The sequence below is a fragment of the Callospermophilus lateralis genome, chromosome 1 (genome assembly GCF_048772815.1).
Source record: "Callospermophilus lateralis isolate mCalLat2 chromosome 1, mCalLat2.hap1, whole genome shotgun sequence".
In the NCBI taxonomy this organism is placed as follows: Eukaryota; Metazoa; Chordata; class Mammalia; order Rodentia; family Sciuridae; genus Callospermophilus; species Callospermophilus lateralis.
This window is the reverse complement of record NC_135305.1, coordinates 120,842,727-120,860,024: the sequence shown is the minus strand read 5'-3', so window position 1 is coordinate 120,860,024 and position 17,298 is coordinate 120,842,727. Positions and strand designations below refer to the sequence as shown.

The 17,298-nt window shown below is 52.6% G+C and overlaps 2 protein-coding genes across 4 annotated transcripts in view; both read left to right on the top strand.

The window, feature by feature from the left end:
• Tbc1d10a (TBC1 domain family member 10A) overlaps positions 1–8,463 on the top strand; it is a 32,648-nt gene extending 24,185 nt beyond the window's left edge. Inside the window, exons 3-10 of one of the 2 annotated variants that reach the window (XM_076865428.2) lie at positions 492–599; positions 4,677–4,783; positions 5,580–5,694; positions 5,774–5,839; positions 6,337–6,526; positions 6,604–6,758; positions 7,633–7,711; positions 7,873–8,463. In XM_076865428.2, coding sequence (XP_076721543.2) covers positions 492–599; positions 4,677–4,783; positions 5,580–5,694; positions 5,774–5,839; positions 6,337–6,526; positions 6,604–6,758; positions 7,633–7,711; positions 7,873–8,093 — 1,041 coding nt within the window. In that variant the 3' untranslated portion in view covers positions 8,094–8,463. Of the gene's footprint in view, positions 1–491; positions 600–4,676; positions 4,784–5,579; positions 5,695–5,773; positions 5,840–6,336; positions 6,527–6,603; positions 6,759–7,632 lie in introns of both variants that reach the window. The other variant, XM_076865419.2, reaches the window with a different exon arrangement.
• A 2,352-nt stretch (positions 8,464–10,815) lies between these two features.
• Castor1 (cytosolic arginine sensor for mTORC1 subunit 1) lies at positions 10,816–15,341 on the top strand. 2 transcript variants are annotated; one of them, XM_076865403.2, is made up of 9 exons: positions 10,816–11,046; positions 11,686–11,756; positions 12,912–13,099; positions 13,187–13,319; positions 13,564–13,687; positions 14,071–14,184; positions 14,349–14,431; positions 14,525–14,619; positions 14,773–15,341. In XM_076865403.2, exons 1-9 carry the CDS (start codon positions 10,934–10,936, stop codon positions 14,839–14,841), a joined length of 990 nt encoding a protein of 329 aa, XP_076721518.2. In that variant the 5' UTR covers positions 10,816–10,933; the 3' UTR covers positions 14,842–15,341. The 2 variants fall into 2 exon arrangements, with proteins under 2 accessions (XP_076721518.2, XP_076721519.2); XM_076865404.2 differs by lacking the exon at positions 14,071–14,184.
• Positions 15,342–17,298: the final 1,957 nt, after the last annotated feature.

The window sequence follows — 17,298 nt, the reverse complement described above, 5'->3', positions numbered from 1 at the left end:
TCCTTTTTATATGGAGGACTTGAATACCAGAAGAATCTGGTGTCCATGGGGGTTCTGGAACCAGTTCCCTGTGGGAGATTGTAGTTATGGGCAACCAGAATTCTGTGACAGACCTCAGGAATACCTTTTTATTTGTTTGGTTTTTTTTGTTTTGCAGTGCTGGGGATTGATCCCAGAGCCTCTTTCATGCTAGGCAAGCGCTCTACAGGAGCCACATCCCCAGCCCAGGAATGAATGCCTGTTTTGTCACTGGACCAGGAGATGTGCACTCTGCCATCACCTGGTGGTAGCATGTCTAATTTCAATCCCCCTGTTCCCACTGTAGAATCTGCATTATAGTAACAGTAGGAAAGTCCTCCCCTCTACCCCACCCTGCTTTTCTGCGCTTGCTGATGTACTGAGTGAGGGACCACCAAGCCCTGGAAGACGAACCTGGCTCAAGGAGCTGCCAGGGTGGATGCATGGTCACAGCTATCTTTTTGATTTTTCAGATCCGCCTGCGGTGTCAGAAAGGCATCCCACCTTCTCTGCGGGGCCGTGCTTGGCAATACCTGTCAGGAGGCAAGGTGAAACTGCAGCAGAACCCTGGAAAGTTTGACGTGAGTTTGCTTTCCTTCCTTCACTCCACCCTTCCTTCCATGTTTCTGGGCTGGGCGTCCTCCCATGGCAGCAATTCCCCATATGCTAACCTGGGCCTCAGCCGAGGGCCAGGGATGGGGGCAACTGACAGAACCTCCAGTCTTGTGCTTGACAACACAGGACTAGCAGACTGTTTTGGCCCAGTCTTGGGAAACCATGACTCCTGGAGGCTCTGTTCATCTGAGGGTGTAGCCTTAAATAGACCTTAATGGGATGGATAGATTTGCCACCCCCCAACTCCAGCTCTTTGTCTTCACAATTACTCAGGTTTGTTTTGGGGCACTTTTTGTGCTACCTCGCAGTTCTTAGTCATCAAGAGGGATAATCAGAGCATTTCCCTGTTTAGGGCCTGTGCTCTGGGCCTTTATGGGGCTTGCCTAGCAGAACCACAAGACCCTTGACACTGCCTGGCCTTTCATCCTCTTCTCTTCCTCCTACCTCCAAACCAGACCAGACATGCTGCCTGAAGGGGTCATCATCCCTGAAGGTAGCAATGCTAAACTCCCTTCAGGAGTGAGAGGCGACTCTGTGGCCAGAGACGGTGCCCACTGTATCCATGTCTCCCTCTGCCCTACCCCTCTCTTGCTGCTCCCAACTCAGTGACTGGCCAGAGTACACTACCCCTCCATTCACTGACCTGGGCAGTTCCTCCAATCTACTCCCCTGGGGAACTGGGAGGAGGCAGTTGGCTTCCCCAGAATTGCCCCAGCTTACCTGCCAGACCTCATCCCAGGCATCAGGGTTTCTCCCAGGCCACTGGGACTAATGACAGGCAGTGAGACAGAACTGTCAGCCACTAGTTCTTTGTTGACATCCTTCATGCTTCGGTGAACACTCCTGTCTGGCTAGACCTGCTCTCTGAAAAAGGAGGATAGGAGCACATCAGGGCAGAGTTTCTGTTGTTGCCCTGAAAAGGCTGAGAGATATTAACTGGCAGCACTTGGCCCCAGGGAAAGAGGTACTGGTGGGACATCTGCTGGGGGAAACTGTTAATCAAGGAAATTGGCTATTCCCATAGAGCACCAATACCAGGCCACACTAGAGTGGCCTTTCAACTCCAGAGTCTTCTTCCCAGTGGCTACATCTCCACTGCAAGGGGCTACTTTCTGGGCAGGGTGGGGAACTCAGGGATGAGAGCCCTGCCCCAAGTCCATAGCTATGTCTGGCTGCCAGAGCACAGGCCTGAGAACCAAGAACATGGGGGCCTGGCCAGCGTCCTGGTTGCACAGTTCAACAGGTCCTCAGTGGGTGTAGCAGAGCAGAGTTCTGTACATATATGTAGAGTGGTATGTCCAAAGAGGAACTGGCTACCCGCTGTGACATTTTCAAGGTTGCCTGTGCAAGGAAGTTGATTTGCTGAGAAGAGGCCTTTTTTTTTTTTTTTGAGGTGATTTTTAATTTGTTTTAATTAGTTATACATGAGAAATAAAATGCATTTATGCACTTTGATATATCATACATAGATGAGATATAATTTCTCATTTTTCTGAGTGTACATATTGTAGAATCATATTGGTTATGCAGTCACATGTATACATAAAGTAATAATGTCTGTTTCGTTCTACTATCTTTCCTATCCCCATATCCTCTCCCCTCCCTTCACTTCCCTCTACCTAATCTAAGGTAATGCTATTCTTCTCTGGTGCACCCCACCCCACCTTATTGTGAATTAGCATCTGTATATTAGAGAAAACATTCGGCCTTTGGCTTTTTGGGATTGGCTTATTTCACTTAGCATGATATTCTCCAACTCGATCCATTTACTGGCAAATGCCATAATTTCATTCTTCTTTAAAGCTGAGTAATATTCTATTGAATATATATACCACATTTTCTTTATCCATTCATCTATTGAAGTACACCTAATTTGGTTCCACAGTTTAGCTATTATGAATTGAGCTGATATAAAAATTGACATGACATCTCATTTTAAGTAATCCTGTGAGGCAAACATTATTACTACTATTCTTATTTTATAAATGAATATTGAACTTATCAATTAGTAGATGCCAACTATTTGGAGAAAATTTGATTATGGAGAATATAGCCAATTATATAATTGCCAAATATATGCTTTGTTTTCATACCTTTGTGGATGAAATATAGGAGACTCTGCTACTTTGATGCTGGGTTTGAATGTTTGACTTTAATTATCCAAGGCAATACTGCCAGACAAGAAATGAACAGAGATTCGAAATGTGCTCGTGCAATCTGACTTGCTCTTCTGCACTTCTGCTATCACCATGAGCATAACATGCCCGTGAGGACCCACAGGTATCAGAAACATGGAAGACATGCAGACGAGACTGGACTGACTTGCAGCTTGGTGCCAACACTTGTTGAGCGTAGCCTACAGCTATAAAATGCTTTTAGTTTGACCAAACTCAGGTTTGTGAATAAGAAGAAATGATTGTTGTTTTAAACTGATGAGCTTGGGATGGCTTGTTAATGCAGCATTATTGTTGTAATAGCTAACTGGTGCAGAGAGGAAGAGAAAATGGAGAGTAAACTGCCCATAAAAAAGAATAAAATGAATTCAAATAAAAAAATTGACATGGATGCATTACTGTAGTATGCTGATTTTAAGTTGAGAAAAGACCTTTTTTTAAAAAAAATATTTTTTAATTGTAGATGGACACAACCTTTATTTATTTTTGTGTGGTGCTGAGGATCAAACCCAGTGCCTCATACATGCCAGGCAAGCGCTGTACCACTGAGCCACAGCCCCAACCCCGAGAAAAGGCCTTCTTGATGCTCTGAATCTGAGCAGTGGGTCCCTGAAGTAGACTTGGGAGCCCAGAGATTGGTTTGCTAGCAGATTTTTGGTTTGCTAGGAAGGACTTTTCCTTTAAATGACCCAAAGGAAGCAGACAGGAATGGGAAGCTCTCTCCAATGCCTCACATGCATGAGCCATGGCAGGAGTCTAGGGAGGGGGCTGTGGTATTACTGGGTCCTCCAGTTAACACAGTGCTCTAGATAGCTGGTTCCATCTCAACAGTCAGGACAGATTCTATAGGACTTGGCTACTTCATTTTTTCCTGCACTTGCTATTTCTTGTGTCTTTCTTGGACAAGGATGACTTTCCTGTTCTTTTTTTACCTGTTTTTCTTCTCCGGTTTCACCTCATGATGGTACCAGCACTGTGCAGGCTCAAGAAGGTCCCAGGCCCAGTGATGGCAATTCTGGCTTCTCTGTGGGTGGCCCCTGCCTGGCTTTGATTCCCAGCACACCCCTTCTCCCAAGAGTGATTGCAGCTATCTCTTTTACCTTTTCGTCAGCCTTAGTGTGGTTAGGTAGGTACCTTGGGCTGCTGAGGTACCAGATGAACACATTCTAGGAACTAATTTTAGGGGTTTTTAGGTCCCTGTACCTCATGGGAACCACCAGGAGAATTTGTGGGGATCTTCTCCCCTTCTGAAAAAAAAAGAAAAACTGAATTTTGCTAGGAATACACAGCACACACACAGGGCCCTGTCTTGAGTGTTCGTGGGGCTCCAGAGGATAACACACCTTCCTTCACTGTTGGAAACCCTAACCCCTTCCTCTCCCTCAGCCTTCCATACTCTTTCACCTTTCCTTTCAGTCCTTACTATATGGTCAAGTTTCAGGCATCCTAAATTCTTTAATTTAATACTGGACACCCCTATTAAGGGCATGAAAGGGAGAGGGACTTGTATGAGGTCACCTGGTGTTGCCTTCTTAGGATATTTACTGAAACCTCCTTTCCTTCCCAGCACCTTCCCTGATGCTGCAGCTTGTACATGGCTCAGCTTCCCTGCTCAGCCCTTTTAGTTTCCTTCATATTTATTTTTCTTTCTTTTCTAAATATTGAAGCATAACTTTATATAGGGAAAAATGTACAGATCTTTGAGTGTGCTGTTCAGTGAGCTTTGGCAAATAATACTCATCCTTATAACTGACATGCAATTCAAAAAAAGGAGCATTAAATATTATTCCTGGGACCAGCCAGTTCTGCCAGGAATGCTCCCCTCCACTCTCCCTAGCCCCTTATATGTGCCTTTGCCTTTGTTTCTAGGAGCTGGACATGTCTCCTGGGGACCCTAAATGGCTTGATGTGATTGAGCGTGACCTGCACAGACAGTTCCCTTTCCATGAGATGTTTGTGTCCCGTGGAGGTCATGGGTGAGCAGGACTATAGACTGGAAGAGGGGCTCTAGGGCCTGTCCCTCAATGGGCAGAGTGGGTGCAGTGAGATTGGAGGTATCCTTGGGGGCCCAGAAGCTGGGTATCCCAGTATCCCAAATTCTGTCAGTATTTCCCTTCTTTTTTTAGAGAGGATTTTTTTAATATTTATTTTTTTTTAGTTTTCCATAGACACAACATCTTTATTTTATATTTATGTGGTGCTGAGGATCAAACTCAGCGCCCCGCTCATACCAGGTGAGCGCACTACCGCTTGAACCACATCCCCAGCCCAGTATTTCCCTTCTTTGATTTATGTTTGATAGAATTCTTAGCATCTCCTCTGGGCAGCTTTCATCATTTGTTCCCCAGACTGCTAGAGCTTGCCCACTCTGGCCTTCTGCAAACAGGTTTTTGTTGTAAAAAAGGGATAGTGAGGATTGGGTAGGAAGAGGGTATGCAGGAAGGGACTGACTGGGACAAAGCTGCCAGTGGAGCTGCCAGTGAGGGGCTCCAGCCTCCAGCCTGATGCCTTACCCTGTACCTCTCTGGCAACCTGTCCCAGTCCTTCCCCTTTCCTCACCTGTCATGGGGGAGTCTCTTCCCACCTTCCTTCTTAGTCAGGTGAGAATCCATATGCTACAGTGGGAGGCCAGCCCCTTGGTGACCTCAAGTAGGTCACCGCCCCTTTCCAGGAAAGTGCAAATTCTGAAGGAAGTCCAGTCCAGTGGTTACAGGTGGGGCAGTGGATGGCAGAATCAATCTGTCATGGCTGTCCTGCCTGACTTCTCCACAGCCAGCAGGACCTGTTCCGTGTGCTAAAGGCCTACACGCTATACCGACCTGAGGAGGGCTACTGCCAAGCCCAGGCGCCTATTGCTGCTGTTCTACTCATGCACATGCCTGCTGAGGTACCATCAGGCCCTGGACACATGGGTGGGCAAAGGGACCAACCCCAGTAGCAAGGCCTGATGTTTTTCTCGCCCATAGCAAGCCTTCTGGTGTCTGGTACAGATCTGTGAGAAGTATCTGCCTGGCTACTACAGTGAGAAATTGGTGAGTACTTTGCTGGCCTGGGACCTGACCCCAGCTGGATGCCTTCTGTGGTCCCCCTAGTCTCTTCTTTCTACAGTCATTCTAGGCTGAAGTCCTAGAGTCTGGTCTCCCAGACCCTGGTGTCATAGGTGCTACACTTGCCTACATCTCTCCCTCCAACCACTTGGGGCCATTTGGCAGGACTGAAATTTCTCCAGAGCACAAAGTTCTTCCTGCCTCTGCTATGGCGTAGGAGTAAACCTCTGCCTGAAGCTCCATTCCCCTCAAAACTCCTCCTTTCTCAGCTTTCAGCTTGTGTGGAACTTTCCTTGACTGAGCAGGGAGAACCCTTTGTCAGGTACTTGTTGAGCATTCCTGTTCCTGCCATGTTCAGGGCACTCAGCACTGTTATCCCCTCTCCTAGTCCCTTTTCACTATAACTTCCATGAGGGGGACCAGCTGTCTAGTTTGCTCACTGCGGCTTTGGTCATGGCCCCATGGCCTTGATGTCCCCCTAGGAGGCGATCCAGCTGGACGGTGAGATCCTCTTCTCATTGCTGCAGAAGGTGTCACCTGTGGCCCACAAGCACCTCAGCCGTCAGAAGATTGACCCGCTTCTCTACATGACAGAGTGGTTCATGTGCGCCTTTGCCCGCACCCTGCCCTGGAGCTCTGTGCTGCGTGTCTGGGACATGTTCTTCTGTGAGGGTAACCAGGCTGGCCTGGGGGGAATTTCAGAGCCCTGGTAGAGGCCTCCTTGCACTCACCATCTGCTTCCCATGCAGGAGTCAAGATCATCTTCCGGGTGGGGTTGGTGCTACTGAAGCATGCACTGGGCTCCCCAGAGAAGCTCAAAGCCTGCCAGGGCCAGTACGAGACCATCGAGCAACTGCGGAGCCTCAGTCCCAAGATCATGCAGGAAGCCTTCCTGGTTCAGGAGGTTCGGCCCACACCTACCCCTTGTGGCAACTGGGAGGGAGGAGGATTTGCTAGGGTTCTGCTCACAAGGATGGGCTACCCATGCTGGGCCCACTGCTAAGCAGCCCTGAACAGGGCAGATGGACCTCACCTTCCTGTCTGGGTGGGGCACAGAGAGGCCTTGGTTTGTAGGACCTTCCTTATCCAAGCCACCGGGGAATGAAGAGGAACTGCAACTTGTAACCTCTTCTTTCCTGGTCCCACATTCATGGCCTGGGCTTTATTTTCCATTTTTTCTTTGTGGATACCACTCTCTCAGGCTACAATGAAGTGATACATGAGTGGCCAGCTTCTATGGCTGGAGGCCAGGGAATAGGGCTGATGCCATTGCGTGGGGAAGAAGTAGAAAGCAACAGCCCATTTTTGTACTTGCTTTACCAACAGCTGCTGAAGACTGTGCCATTATTCCTATTTTACGTATGAGGAAATGGAGGCTCACAGAGGCAGGATCATAAAGTGACTCCCCCAGTTACCAACCAAAAAGTGGCACAGCTGGAATTAGCCCAGGAGGCCAGGGTGCCCTAGGCAGTTGGGGGGTAGGGCATCTGGGCCAAGAATGGGTGTTGTCCTGAGCCTTATTTCTCTTGCCCAGTAAGAAAGGCAAATTGACTTGTGTGTTGTGAGCAGCTTTTTCCTCAGAGGCAGTGGGTTTCATGTCCCTGGCACTCAGCTCTGAGACTTGTGACTACAGCTTGGGACCAGATTCTCATCTTTGCTGGGTTCAGCTGTTATCAGTGAGAGCTGAGAGATGCTGAAGGGAGAGCAGGGGTCCAGGCTGAAACAACTGGTGATGGTCCTCCTTCTTGGTGCCCACCTGCCCCTCACTGCCCCTGCAGGTGGTAGAGTTGCCTGTGACAGAGCGCCAGATTGAGCGTGAGCATCTCATCCAGCTGCGGCGCTGGAAGGAGACACGGGGTGAGCTGCAGTGTCGCTCCCCACCCAGGCTGCATGGTGCCAAGGCCATCCTAGATGCAGAGCCCGGCCCCCGGCCTGCCCTGCAACCTTCACCGTCCATCCGCCTACCCCCAGATGCACCCCTCCCTGGTCCCAAAGCCAAGCCCAAGCCTCCCAAGCAGGTCCAGAAGGAGCAGCGGAAACAGACAAAAGCAAGTGGGCAACTGGACAAGTCCCTGTCCCCCAACCAAGCTGCGGTAGTGACGGCTGCAGGAGATGCATGTCTCTCACAGGATATGCCCTCAAAGGACCTGGCTTCTCAGGACCCAGCCCCCCAGGACTCAGCACCCCAGGACTTAGTCCACCACTGCTCCCAGGAGAGCCTGACATCCCAGGAGAGTGAAGATACCTACTTGTAACCCCGGCAGCTCAGGCCTCCAGGGTGGGGGTCTCCACACAGCTACATGGTTTGAAGACTGATGCTCCAGGTCCTGCTCACCCAAGGGCCCCACTGCTTGGCCACTGGGCTGGGAGAGTCTGGCTGGACTAGCACAGATTCTGCCTGAGCCTCCTTATTTATTTTCTCTAGAGTGGAGCTCGGGCTGGCCCAGCCAGGGCAGACAGAAGCCAGGGCCAAGTGGGTGGGGCCTCATTCAGCACCCTTCCTGGATGCTCCCAGGATTAGGGTGCTGGCATGAGAAGAGAGGGTGGGGTACCCTTTGTGTAAAATAGAAATGTGGTTTTGTACAGAAATAAACAGGCTTGTGTAGAGAGCTGGTGTGTAGCTAGGGACTGGGAAGGGGTGACACCCTGGTGCTTAGCATCTCTTCTCCACATCTCTTAACCCAAAACTGTCCTCTTTGAGAAGTACCTTTGGCAGAGGAATTGCCAAGTCCAGGACCAGCCCCTTTTACTGGCCCCATCTTCCCTGACCCCATCCCTTTCCTCTGCCATGGATGAGGGACACCAGGGCTTGGAGCCCACCACTGGATCAGAGCAGGGTTATGATTTCCTGGACTTAGGTCCCTATTAATAATCATTGAAGGGTAAGGGCTTCCTGCAGAGGTGGCTTCAAGCTCTTTCCCCTCCAAGGCCTAGCCAGATGCCACTTCAGGTCCTGATTAGCTTCTGAATGCTCATTGGAGATTGGGAGCTGGCACCAGGGGTGAGGAATCATGAATGTCCTCATGCTCAGCCCAGGCCTCTGTCAAGAGGCAGACAGGTGAGGGGAGAAGTCTGGGTTCTTGGTAAAATGCTGCCTTATGTTTACTGAGCACTTACCTTGTGGTAGGCAGGCTTGGTTGTGTGGTGTGCCTGAGAGGTAGGGAACTGGAGCCGAGTGGGAAAGGAGCCTTGCCTTCCGACATGAAGAGCCACAGGCACCTAGATCCCTTCACTCATCTCCCTCTCCTGACCAGTTTTCTAGTGATCCTACTGCCACTGAGAGGCCAGGCAGGCATTTGGTCACAACTGATGACTGGCAAGGCTGAGGACAGGGTGTCCTTGGGAAAGGCCCCCCCCCCTTCTGCTGAGGAAGCAGCTTTTCCAGTCAAACAATAGGAGCTGTTCCTGGCAGGAGACCAGGCTGGGCCAGGCCATAGTGGGTGGGGAGGGTGGAGGGAGGAACAGAGCCTCCCTATGAGCTTTTAGGCATTGGTTGTGTATGGGACATCTTTTTCTGGTACAGCTGGGGATACTGAAGCCTAGGGAGGTGAACTACCAGTGGAGGCTCGAGGGAGACCACCCACTTCCTCCCCCTGCCCATTACCCTGTGTTTTCCCACCCTATCTTCACCTGCCCTGGGTGAGATGGGCTCAGTCTGAGAAACACTCCTCCTTCCTCCAGTTCTCCAGGGGACAGGCCAGGATATCATGGTTGCACAGTTTCCTGGAATACCTGCAAATCCAAGAATGCAGGGAATAGGTTTAGCGTGATCCCTAGGTGCTTGTGATGGAGGTTCCAGAACATGTAGAAAGCCTGCTCACTATTACTTTAACCCACTTGGTTCAAACCCTCTGTTTGAGGCCAGAGGATGCTTGAGTCAAAAAAAAAAAAAAAAAAAAAAGCCCCTTGGAGCATGCTCAGCTCTACTATGAAGCCACCTGAGCTTGCTGATGCCTGCTCAGCCTTGAGGTCGTCTTAGACCTTGCAGAGGTCTGATAAGAATCTGGGGTGTCAGCCAGTTCTGGGGGCGTCCTTGGGCCTGAAGCAAATTAAGATGTGCTTAGGCCAACTGGGTTCTGCTAATGCCTACAGGCTCCGGGAAGGCCTCTGCAGAACTCAAAGCCCACGCCTGAGGTCTAAGTATCCTGTGAGCCTTAATTGCATGGGTCTGTCCCTGCAGAGCCCTGGTCATCCCTAGCCCAGGCACTTCTGGGTATCATTTTTATTGAGGGACCTCAAGCTGGGGCATCTTCAGTGCTCTACCCAACTGGCAGAGGTGGCTAGGTTTCACCTTACCTCTGAGCTCCTGGTGGGGAGTCTTCTCTGGAACTGGGTGAGAAAAATGGGGCCACCAAGGCCTGGTGGCCCACTTGCAAAGTGGAGAGGGGATATTATCAATACCAATCCTAGGCAGCCATTGCTTTGGGAATGGGAGACCTTTGTCACCACAACTTCAGTCAGCTTTGGAGGTTTTGCCTCACACGAAGCCAGAAAGAGGAAGGACAGAAATGCCCCACACCATCACACTCTTGGGAGTTAATTACATCGCGTTCCGGGAATTTTGGGGCAGCATTCTACTCCCAGTCAAGCTCCGGTTTTTTCTAAAGGCCCCTCCTAGTCTTAAAGCTCTCAACCACAATGCCCACGTGTGTGCCCCAGAGGACAGAATCAAACCCGTGCCTCCTAAACAGCCGTCAGCTGGCGGAGAGGGCGGAGCCCAGGAGTGGGGGCGCGGTCAAGGCGGGGCCCAGGGAACGCAGCGGGTGGGATCAAGCTGTGATTCGGGAGCTAGGGCTAGAGGGGTGGAGCCATCCGGGGTGGGGCTCGAAGAGCTGGAAGAAGCTGGGTGAAGTACTGGTGTGGAAGGCGTGGCCACCTTGCATAGGCCGCGCATCTTGAAGGGCGTGACCATCAAGTAGCTGGGCGCCCAGCTGAGTGCCCTGTTGGGCGGGTCTGCAGTGTTGTGAGCGGCGTATATAGTCCCGCACAGCGGCTCCTTTAAGTCCGGGGCGCCACCCCTGCCGCCCCGCCTCCGGCCTCGGTTTAGCTGGCGGCGGGGCTGGGGCCGCGCGAGCCGAGATGGAGCTGCACATCCTAGAGCACCGGGTGCGGGTGCTGAGCCTCGCCCGCCAGGGTCTCTGGCTCTACACCCACCCTCTCATCAAGCTGCTCTTCCTGCCCCGCCGTAGCCGGTGCGCTCCCGGGTTCGGGGGCGCCGATGGGGGTTGAGGGGGGGCTCTTCACTATCTCTCTCGGCCAGGGTTGGAGGATTAGGATCGTCGCGAGGCGGGCGGGAGCGGGAAGGCAGGCGCTCCCTCTCCGGCCGCCATCCGGCCTGGGCCTACCATCCCGGGGACCGCCGCCTATCCGGTCCCGGAGGCTGCATCCCAGGGCCAATCAAGGCGCAAACAGCCTGGAGTGGGCAATGCTTAACTCCGAATGGTGTGAAGTGGGGGCATTCCTACCTGGCCACTACGGAGAGCTCCTTCCCGACGCCTCCCATCAGGTCAGACGGGCCGGCCTGGGGGCCCAAGGTCCGATGCCCCTGGTGTTGTCTGGGGTGTGAGCCTCTCCTCCCTGGAGTAATGGAGGGGCGGGAGGCTACGGGGAGGGAGTTTTGGAGGTGGACAACAGCCCTGGCCTGGGGAGATGGGGCCCACACCCCTTTGCCCAGGGGAAATTGAGCCTGCGGATGGGGGCCGGGCAGGAAGTCGCCTGGCAGGGGGTCCTTTGGGACGAATTGAGCTCAGTCCACCCCCCCCCCCGCCCCCTCCTCCCCCTCCCCGGGAGTGCTCCACTCCAGGCTGAAGATCCTCCCTACTCCCGACCAGGTGTAAATTCTTCAGCCTGACGGAGACCCCGGAGGATTACACCCTCATGGTGGACGAGGAGGGCTTTAAAGGTGGGGTCTAGTCTCATGCTTCCCTCTATGCAGGATTCCTAACGGATGCTGGGATCCAGATCCCAAGAACTTGGGCCTTGAAAGGCAGATGGATCTGGGTTCGAATTCTACTACACCACTCACTGGCTCTCTTGATGAAATCACTTTCCCTGAGATTTCCTCTTTTGTAAAATGGGTATAGTTAGGGTAGTGATCTAGCAGGGTTCCAGGAGGGTATCGTAAAAGTGAAACTGTCAGGGAGGGGTCACTTAGTAGCGTTAGGCCAGTAAGGAGGGGGTCAGGTATCTTAGCTACAGGTCCGGACTTGAATGTGTGGGGTGGGGGAAAGGAGGTTCCTGCTGCTGTTTTAACCCCTGGGCATTGTTTTCTGTTGGACTTTTATCCTGGGTACACGTCAGCTGGTCTAGGAACTCCTGGAGTCCGAGGGTTGAGAAAGGAATGCAGGAGCAGGCAGCCAGGGCAGGGTCCTGGGGGCCTCCTGGCTGTGCCTCTGGGAACAGCAGCCAACCGGGGCCCTGGCCCTTGTTCAGAACTGGCTGCCAGCCTGGTCCCTCCCTGGGCCCTGGAGCTGCTGACTCTCCCCACTTCTGCAAGAGTTAGCCCATCCTTACAGGCCGGGATCAGACTAATCAACTGGAGGTTGTCCTATCTCCTTGCTGCTCCACTTCAGGCCTTGGCTTCCAAGTTGCTACTTAAATTTCAGGGAAGTCTGGATCTGCAAACGAGGAAAAGCCCTTCCACCCACAGGCTAACCCAATCTGCTTGCGCCCCCCAGTGGTGCTTTGTGATATAAAGCCTCTGTTAATGCTCAAAACATTACTTTCATCCCATTTTACAGATAAGGAAACAGATCATTTGCCCCATCACAAGTAATTAGCAGAGCTGGGATTTGAAACCAGTTGAGTCTGGAGTTCATATCTTTAATGGGAAGGTTTAACACCCCCCCCCCTTTGCCAACACACACACAGTACCCAAAGCACTTCTCAGTCTGCATACCTATGGGTATTACTCTGCAGCACTAGGGGGAGACAGCTCTCATCTCCAGACCTGCCCATATATTGCTGACCCTCCAAGGCACAGACAGGGAAATTAAGTCTTAGAAAGGGGTAGGGCTAGCCCTGAAGGCCCTTACTAGGCATTTGCCTCCTACTACAGAGCTGCCCCCATCGGAATTTCTGCAAGTGGCTGAAGCCACCTGGCTGGTGATGAATGTGTCGTCGCACAGTGGTGCAGCAGTGCAGGCTGCTGGGGTCACTAAAATTGCTCGCTCAGTCATCACACCACTGGCCGAGCACCATGTATCTGTGCTGATGCTATCCACTTACCAGACAGACTTCATCCTGGTAAGTTTCCCATAGATATAGGCACAAGGCAGCATAGGCATGGGTGCCTGGGGGACCCATGTGATGTGCCATATGCCTATGGCCCAGGTGCGGGAGCAGGACCTGTCTGTGGTGATCCACACTCTGGCCCAGGAGTTCGACATTTACCGTGAAGTGGGTGGAGAGCCTGTACCTGTTGCCAGGGAAGATTCCAGCAACGGCTTTCCTCATGCCCAGCATGGTGAGGTCTGCCTCTTGACACCTAAACTTTCCAGTGGGGCTCTTCCCTTATGCTGGTGGGTCTGGGGGCATGGGAAAACCAGCAGACACTAACTGCCTCTTGAGCTGGGAGGAGGAGTGGGAGGTCCCAGGCTGGTTCCTGGAGTTTGAGGTAAGCCGGCCTGGGGTTATTCCCATATTGACCACCAGGGGTCGCCCCAGCCCATGAATGCCTTTTCATCTGGTGCCCTGTCCACCTCAAGCAGGGCCCAGCCCCACAGTGCATCCCATTCAGAGTCCACAGAACCGCTTCTGTGTTCTCACACTGGACCCTGAGACACTGCCAGCCATCGCCACCACCCTCATTGATGTCCTCTTCTACTCTCACAGGTGGGTTGTGTGTACATTTGGTCTTTGTCCTCACACCACTGTTTCCTTCACTCTGACTCACCTTTGTCCTATCTGCTTCGTCTTCACCCTGTTCCCTTTGCTGTGTCTCAGGGTTCCTGGCAGCCCATGGTTTCCACATGCCCTTCACTGATATTCAGGGAAGGTCTTAACCTCAAAGTTAGAGCCTTCTCCTGTGGTCAGCAGACCAACTCCCAATCATTCCCTGGTCAGATCCTCTACCTCTGGGGTCTTTCATCTTCAGCATGGACAAGGCTTATTGTCCTACCCAATACCCACCAGCACCTCCCAGTAGAGATTGACTGTAAGTAGATAGAGTGGGCTGGGTGTTTGGCAGAAACCCTGACCCTGCTGTCCCTCCCTAGTGCCCCCAAGGAAGTGGCCCCGGGCAGTCCTGAGCCCAGTTCCATCCAATTCTTCGCCTTCTCCCTCATTGAGGGCTACATCTCTATCGTCATGGATGCTGAGACACAAAAAAAGTATGATTCCTGATTCTAGGTGGGCAACAGACCCTATGCTAGCCTGGGGAGGGAGAAGGCGGGGCACCAGACTTTTGAGGTCTGCATGCACACCTACCCTAGGGACTCACAGTGGGATAGGGACATATGGGGGTGCCCTGCCTATCACCCACATGCCTCCCCAGATTCCCCAGTGACCTCCTGCTGACCAGTTCCTCAGGCGAGCTGTGGAGGATGGTGCGCATTGGTGGACAGCCCCTAGGCTTCGGTGAGGCCACTCCCTGTGTTGGGGGGTAGGGAAGGCCTATGGTGTAACCACAGTGGCCAGTGTAAGCCTTGTGTGTCCCTCCTTATCCCTTAGATGAATGTGGGATTGTGGCCCAGATTGCGGGTCCCCTGGCTGCCGCTGACATCTCTGCATACTACATCAGCACTTTCAATTTTGACCATGCCCTGGTGAGTACCATGAGTTGGGGCAGGGGATCCTGGAGGGAAACTGAGGCCCAGAATGGAGGGGCCATAAGGTAATCCCAGCTGGGCTAGGCAGGACATCTGGACATTCCTGATTGAATTCAGTCCTGGCCCTCCTTCCTGATCATTTGTCCCCAGGTGCCTGAGGATGGTATCAACAGTGTCATCGCAGTCCTCCAGCGAAGGCCAGAGAGCCTGGCCTCCTAAGGCCTATAGGGATCAGTGCAGAATCCCAGATCTTCTGGCTTCTGGGTTTCCAGAGACTTCTCTAAGCTATTTCCTCAAGCTCTGGGATGATTTCCCCAGTTCCTGGCGGGGGAACCTTCATTCCACTCTCTGTATGTAAGCTGTGTGCTGGCACCGGCTCTCGTGGACACGTGTGCACGCACAGGTGGAATGGGCAGGTGCTAGCCCGCCCATGTGTCTACCCATGCGGGGAACATGGTGCTCTGGGGCTTAAGCCCCCAACCCATCATTCCCTGTTGTGGCCTCGGCATTTGCACAGTCCCTGCCTGAGGCCTGAGCCATCCCCCTCACTTCCCCTGAGGGCCAGTTGCCCCCACTGGGCAGGGTCCCATGTCTGGCTGGATTGCCTCCAGTTAGGCAAAATCTTGACAGTGCCTCCCCCTCCTGGGGCTTCCAAGAAAAGTGTTTTTACTTCTGTTTCACTCTCTTTCCTCTCTTTTTAAAAAAATCATCTGTTAATAAAGGACTTTATATTGACTAGACTGGGCTGTGGTCCATGGGGCTTATCTAGGGCTTACTCTCAGCCAGGGCAGTCCCCAGGCCTTGTTCTCTCCCTGTGTAGCTGTTGAGAACTGGGCTCACCTCACCTCGCTTGCTGCTCATGATAGTTCCCTGAGCAGTACGTGAAACATCACCACGTTCTAGATGAGGAACTGAAGCTTTGTGAAGTTCACAAGTGATAGGACTCAGCGAAGGTCACTTGACTCCCACCCAAGGCTGTCTGCCTTGGAAGTCTGGGCTCTTTTTTCATTCCTTGCTGCTTCTGTTCCCACAGAGTTCCTGGCCTCATGTCCATCAGGGGGGTCTGAACGTGGGCAGAGACTTCTGGATCCTTCTGTCTGGGCATCCCCCAAACCATCTGGGTACAAGTGGGCTGGTATGAAACCCATAGGGGAGGGCCCCAAAGCCCCTTTCTTCCAGATTGTGGCTTGCTTGCTTTTGGGCCTCACCTGAGTTCTGATGGTCCCTCTTGTTGGTGGAGGGGTCAGTTAGTTCTCGCCACCAGGGCTTTTTTAGAGCAGTGGAGGCAGGGTCCCTGCATGCTGGGAGGTCCCTGCTGAGGCTGGGAGTATGGAACAGGTGAGCCCACCTGGAGCCTGCTCGGTCATCAAGGGCTGCACGCCTGGGCACATCTGGGCCTGGATTTCCTGCCGTAGGGCCCGCCTTCCCACACTGCAAGGCCAGGACTCTGCTGTAGTCCACTTGGGCCCCCCCCAGATGCACCCAAGAGGTTATCAGGTGCCTTCAGCCTAGACCCGCCCATGTTAGGAAGGGAAGAAGGGTGTGACTTCTCTGTATTTGGAGGTCGTGGTGGCTCCCCAGAAAAGCCAGAACAGGGACAAGTCCTCTGGCAGTATGCCCGTCCTCCCTCTGGGAACCCCAAGGCTCGGGACTCAGGGTGCAGATCAGGCTAGCCGAGAGCACAGTCCCGGCCCGGTGAGTGAGTGGTGGGGACCTGGCCAGCCCCTTCCCTAAGCCTCAGTTTTTCATCCCCTGCCTCCCGATGCATGGAAATGTGGGGAGCTGCTCCTTCAGGAAACCTGGGAAGGGAGGATTTCTTTTCTTTTTTTTTTTTTTTTTTTTGAGATTCTCTGTGGTAGGGGTAGGATGGTGAAGTCTTGCTTCTTTCCTCTGGAGAGCTGGTGTAGACACTGGCTTGGGAGGTGTCCTGGACCAGAGGCAGAGCCTTCAGAATCAAGATTCTTGGGGCTACTTGTGTGCCTACAGAGTTCCTGGCCTAAAGTCCAGTGTCGGGGTCTGACCATCTGACTATCTGCCTGTGAGTCACTGTCTGGTTGGGTGTTTCTCATTGTGGCTCTCTAAGGACATCAAGGTCTTGACAAGTCCCTTTAACTAGGTCCCAACATGGCCTTGACTAGTTTGGGGGACTGACCTGGGTAAGGGCTACAGGCAAGGCCCAGGAGGCTGGTTTGACATGGACCCAGGCCTAGTTGTCAGCATATCCACCTGTGTCTCTGCTACATAGTTGAGTGTGTCCATGAGAAGGGTTTTTAGTTCTGAGGGTAATAGAGTCCTTGGCGGGTCACAGGGCTGGACCTCAGCCTCTAGCAAGTCACAGATAGAGATCTGCTCTGGGAATATTAAGAAGATTCTGACCCATTTGGGGTCAGGCAAAAGGTACCCCAGGAACAGGGGAGTGCCTTTCAGGGAGGTGACCCTGGACCTCACACCAGGCTGATCCTTGAGTTCTCCAATATTGAGGCGAGGGATCATGCAGCCACCTCCCTGTCTCACCCAGGCCCCCCAGGGTGTCCTATGGCAAAAGAAGCTGTGTGGTCAGCCTGGGCCTGGGATTGGGCTCAGCTTGGATCATTCATCACCAGAATTGGGGATACTTGCTGGGTCACAGCCCACATCCTTGACTTCCCAGCCCTGTGAACCCCCGTCTACCTGTCC

What these genes read in the sequence shown, in the direction of transcription:
- Castor1 (XM_076865403.2), top strand. Translation starts at nt 10,934, where the DNA reads ATGGAGCTGCACATCCTAGAGCACCGGGTGCGGGTGCTGAGCCTCGCC. An exon ending in GGACGAGGAGGGCTTTAAAG is followed by an intron (nt 11,757 to 12,911) that starts GTGGGGTCTAGT and finishes CTCCTACTACAG; the next exon opens with AGCTGCCCCCATCGGAATTT. An exon ending in GTCCTCTTCTACTCTCACAG is followed by an intron (nt 13,688 to 14,070) that starts GTGGGTTGTGTG and finishes GTCCCTCCCTAG; the next exon opens with TGCCCCCAAGGAAGTGGCCC.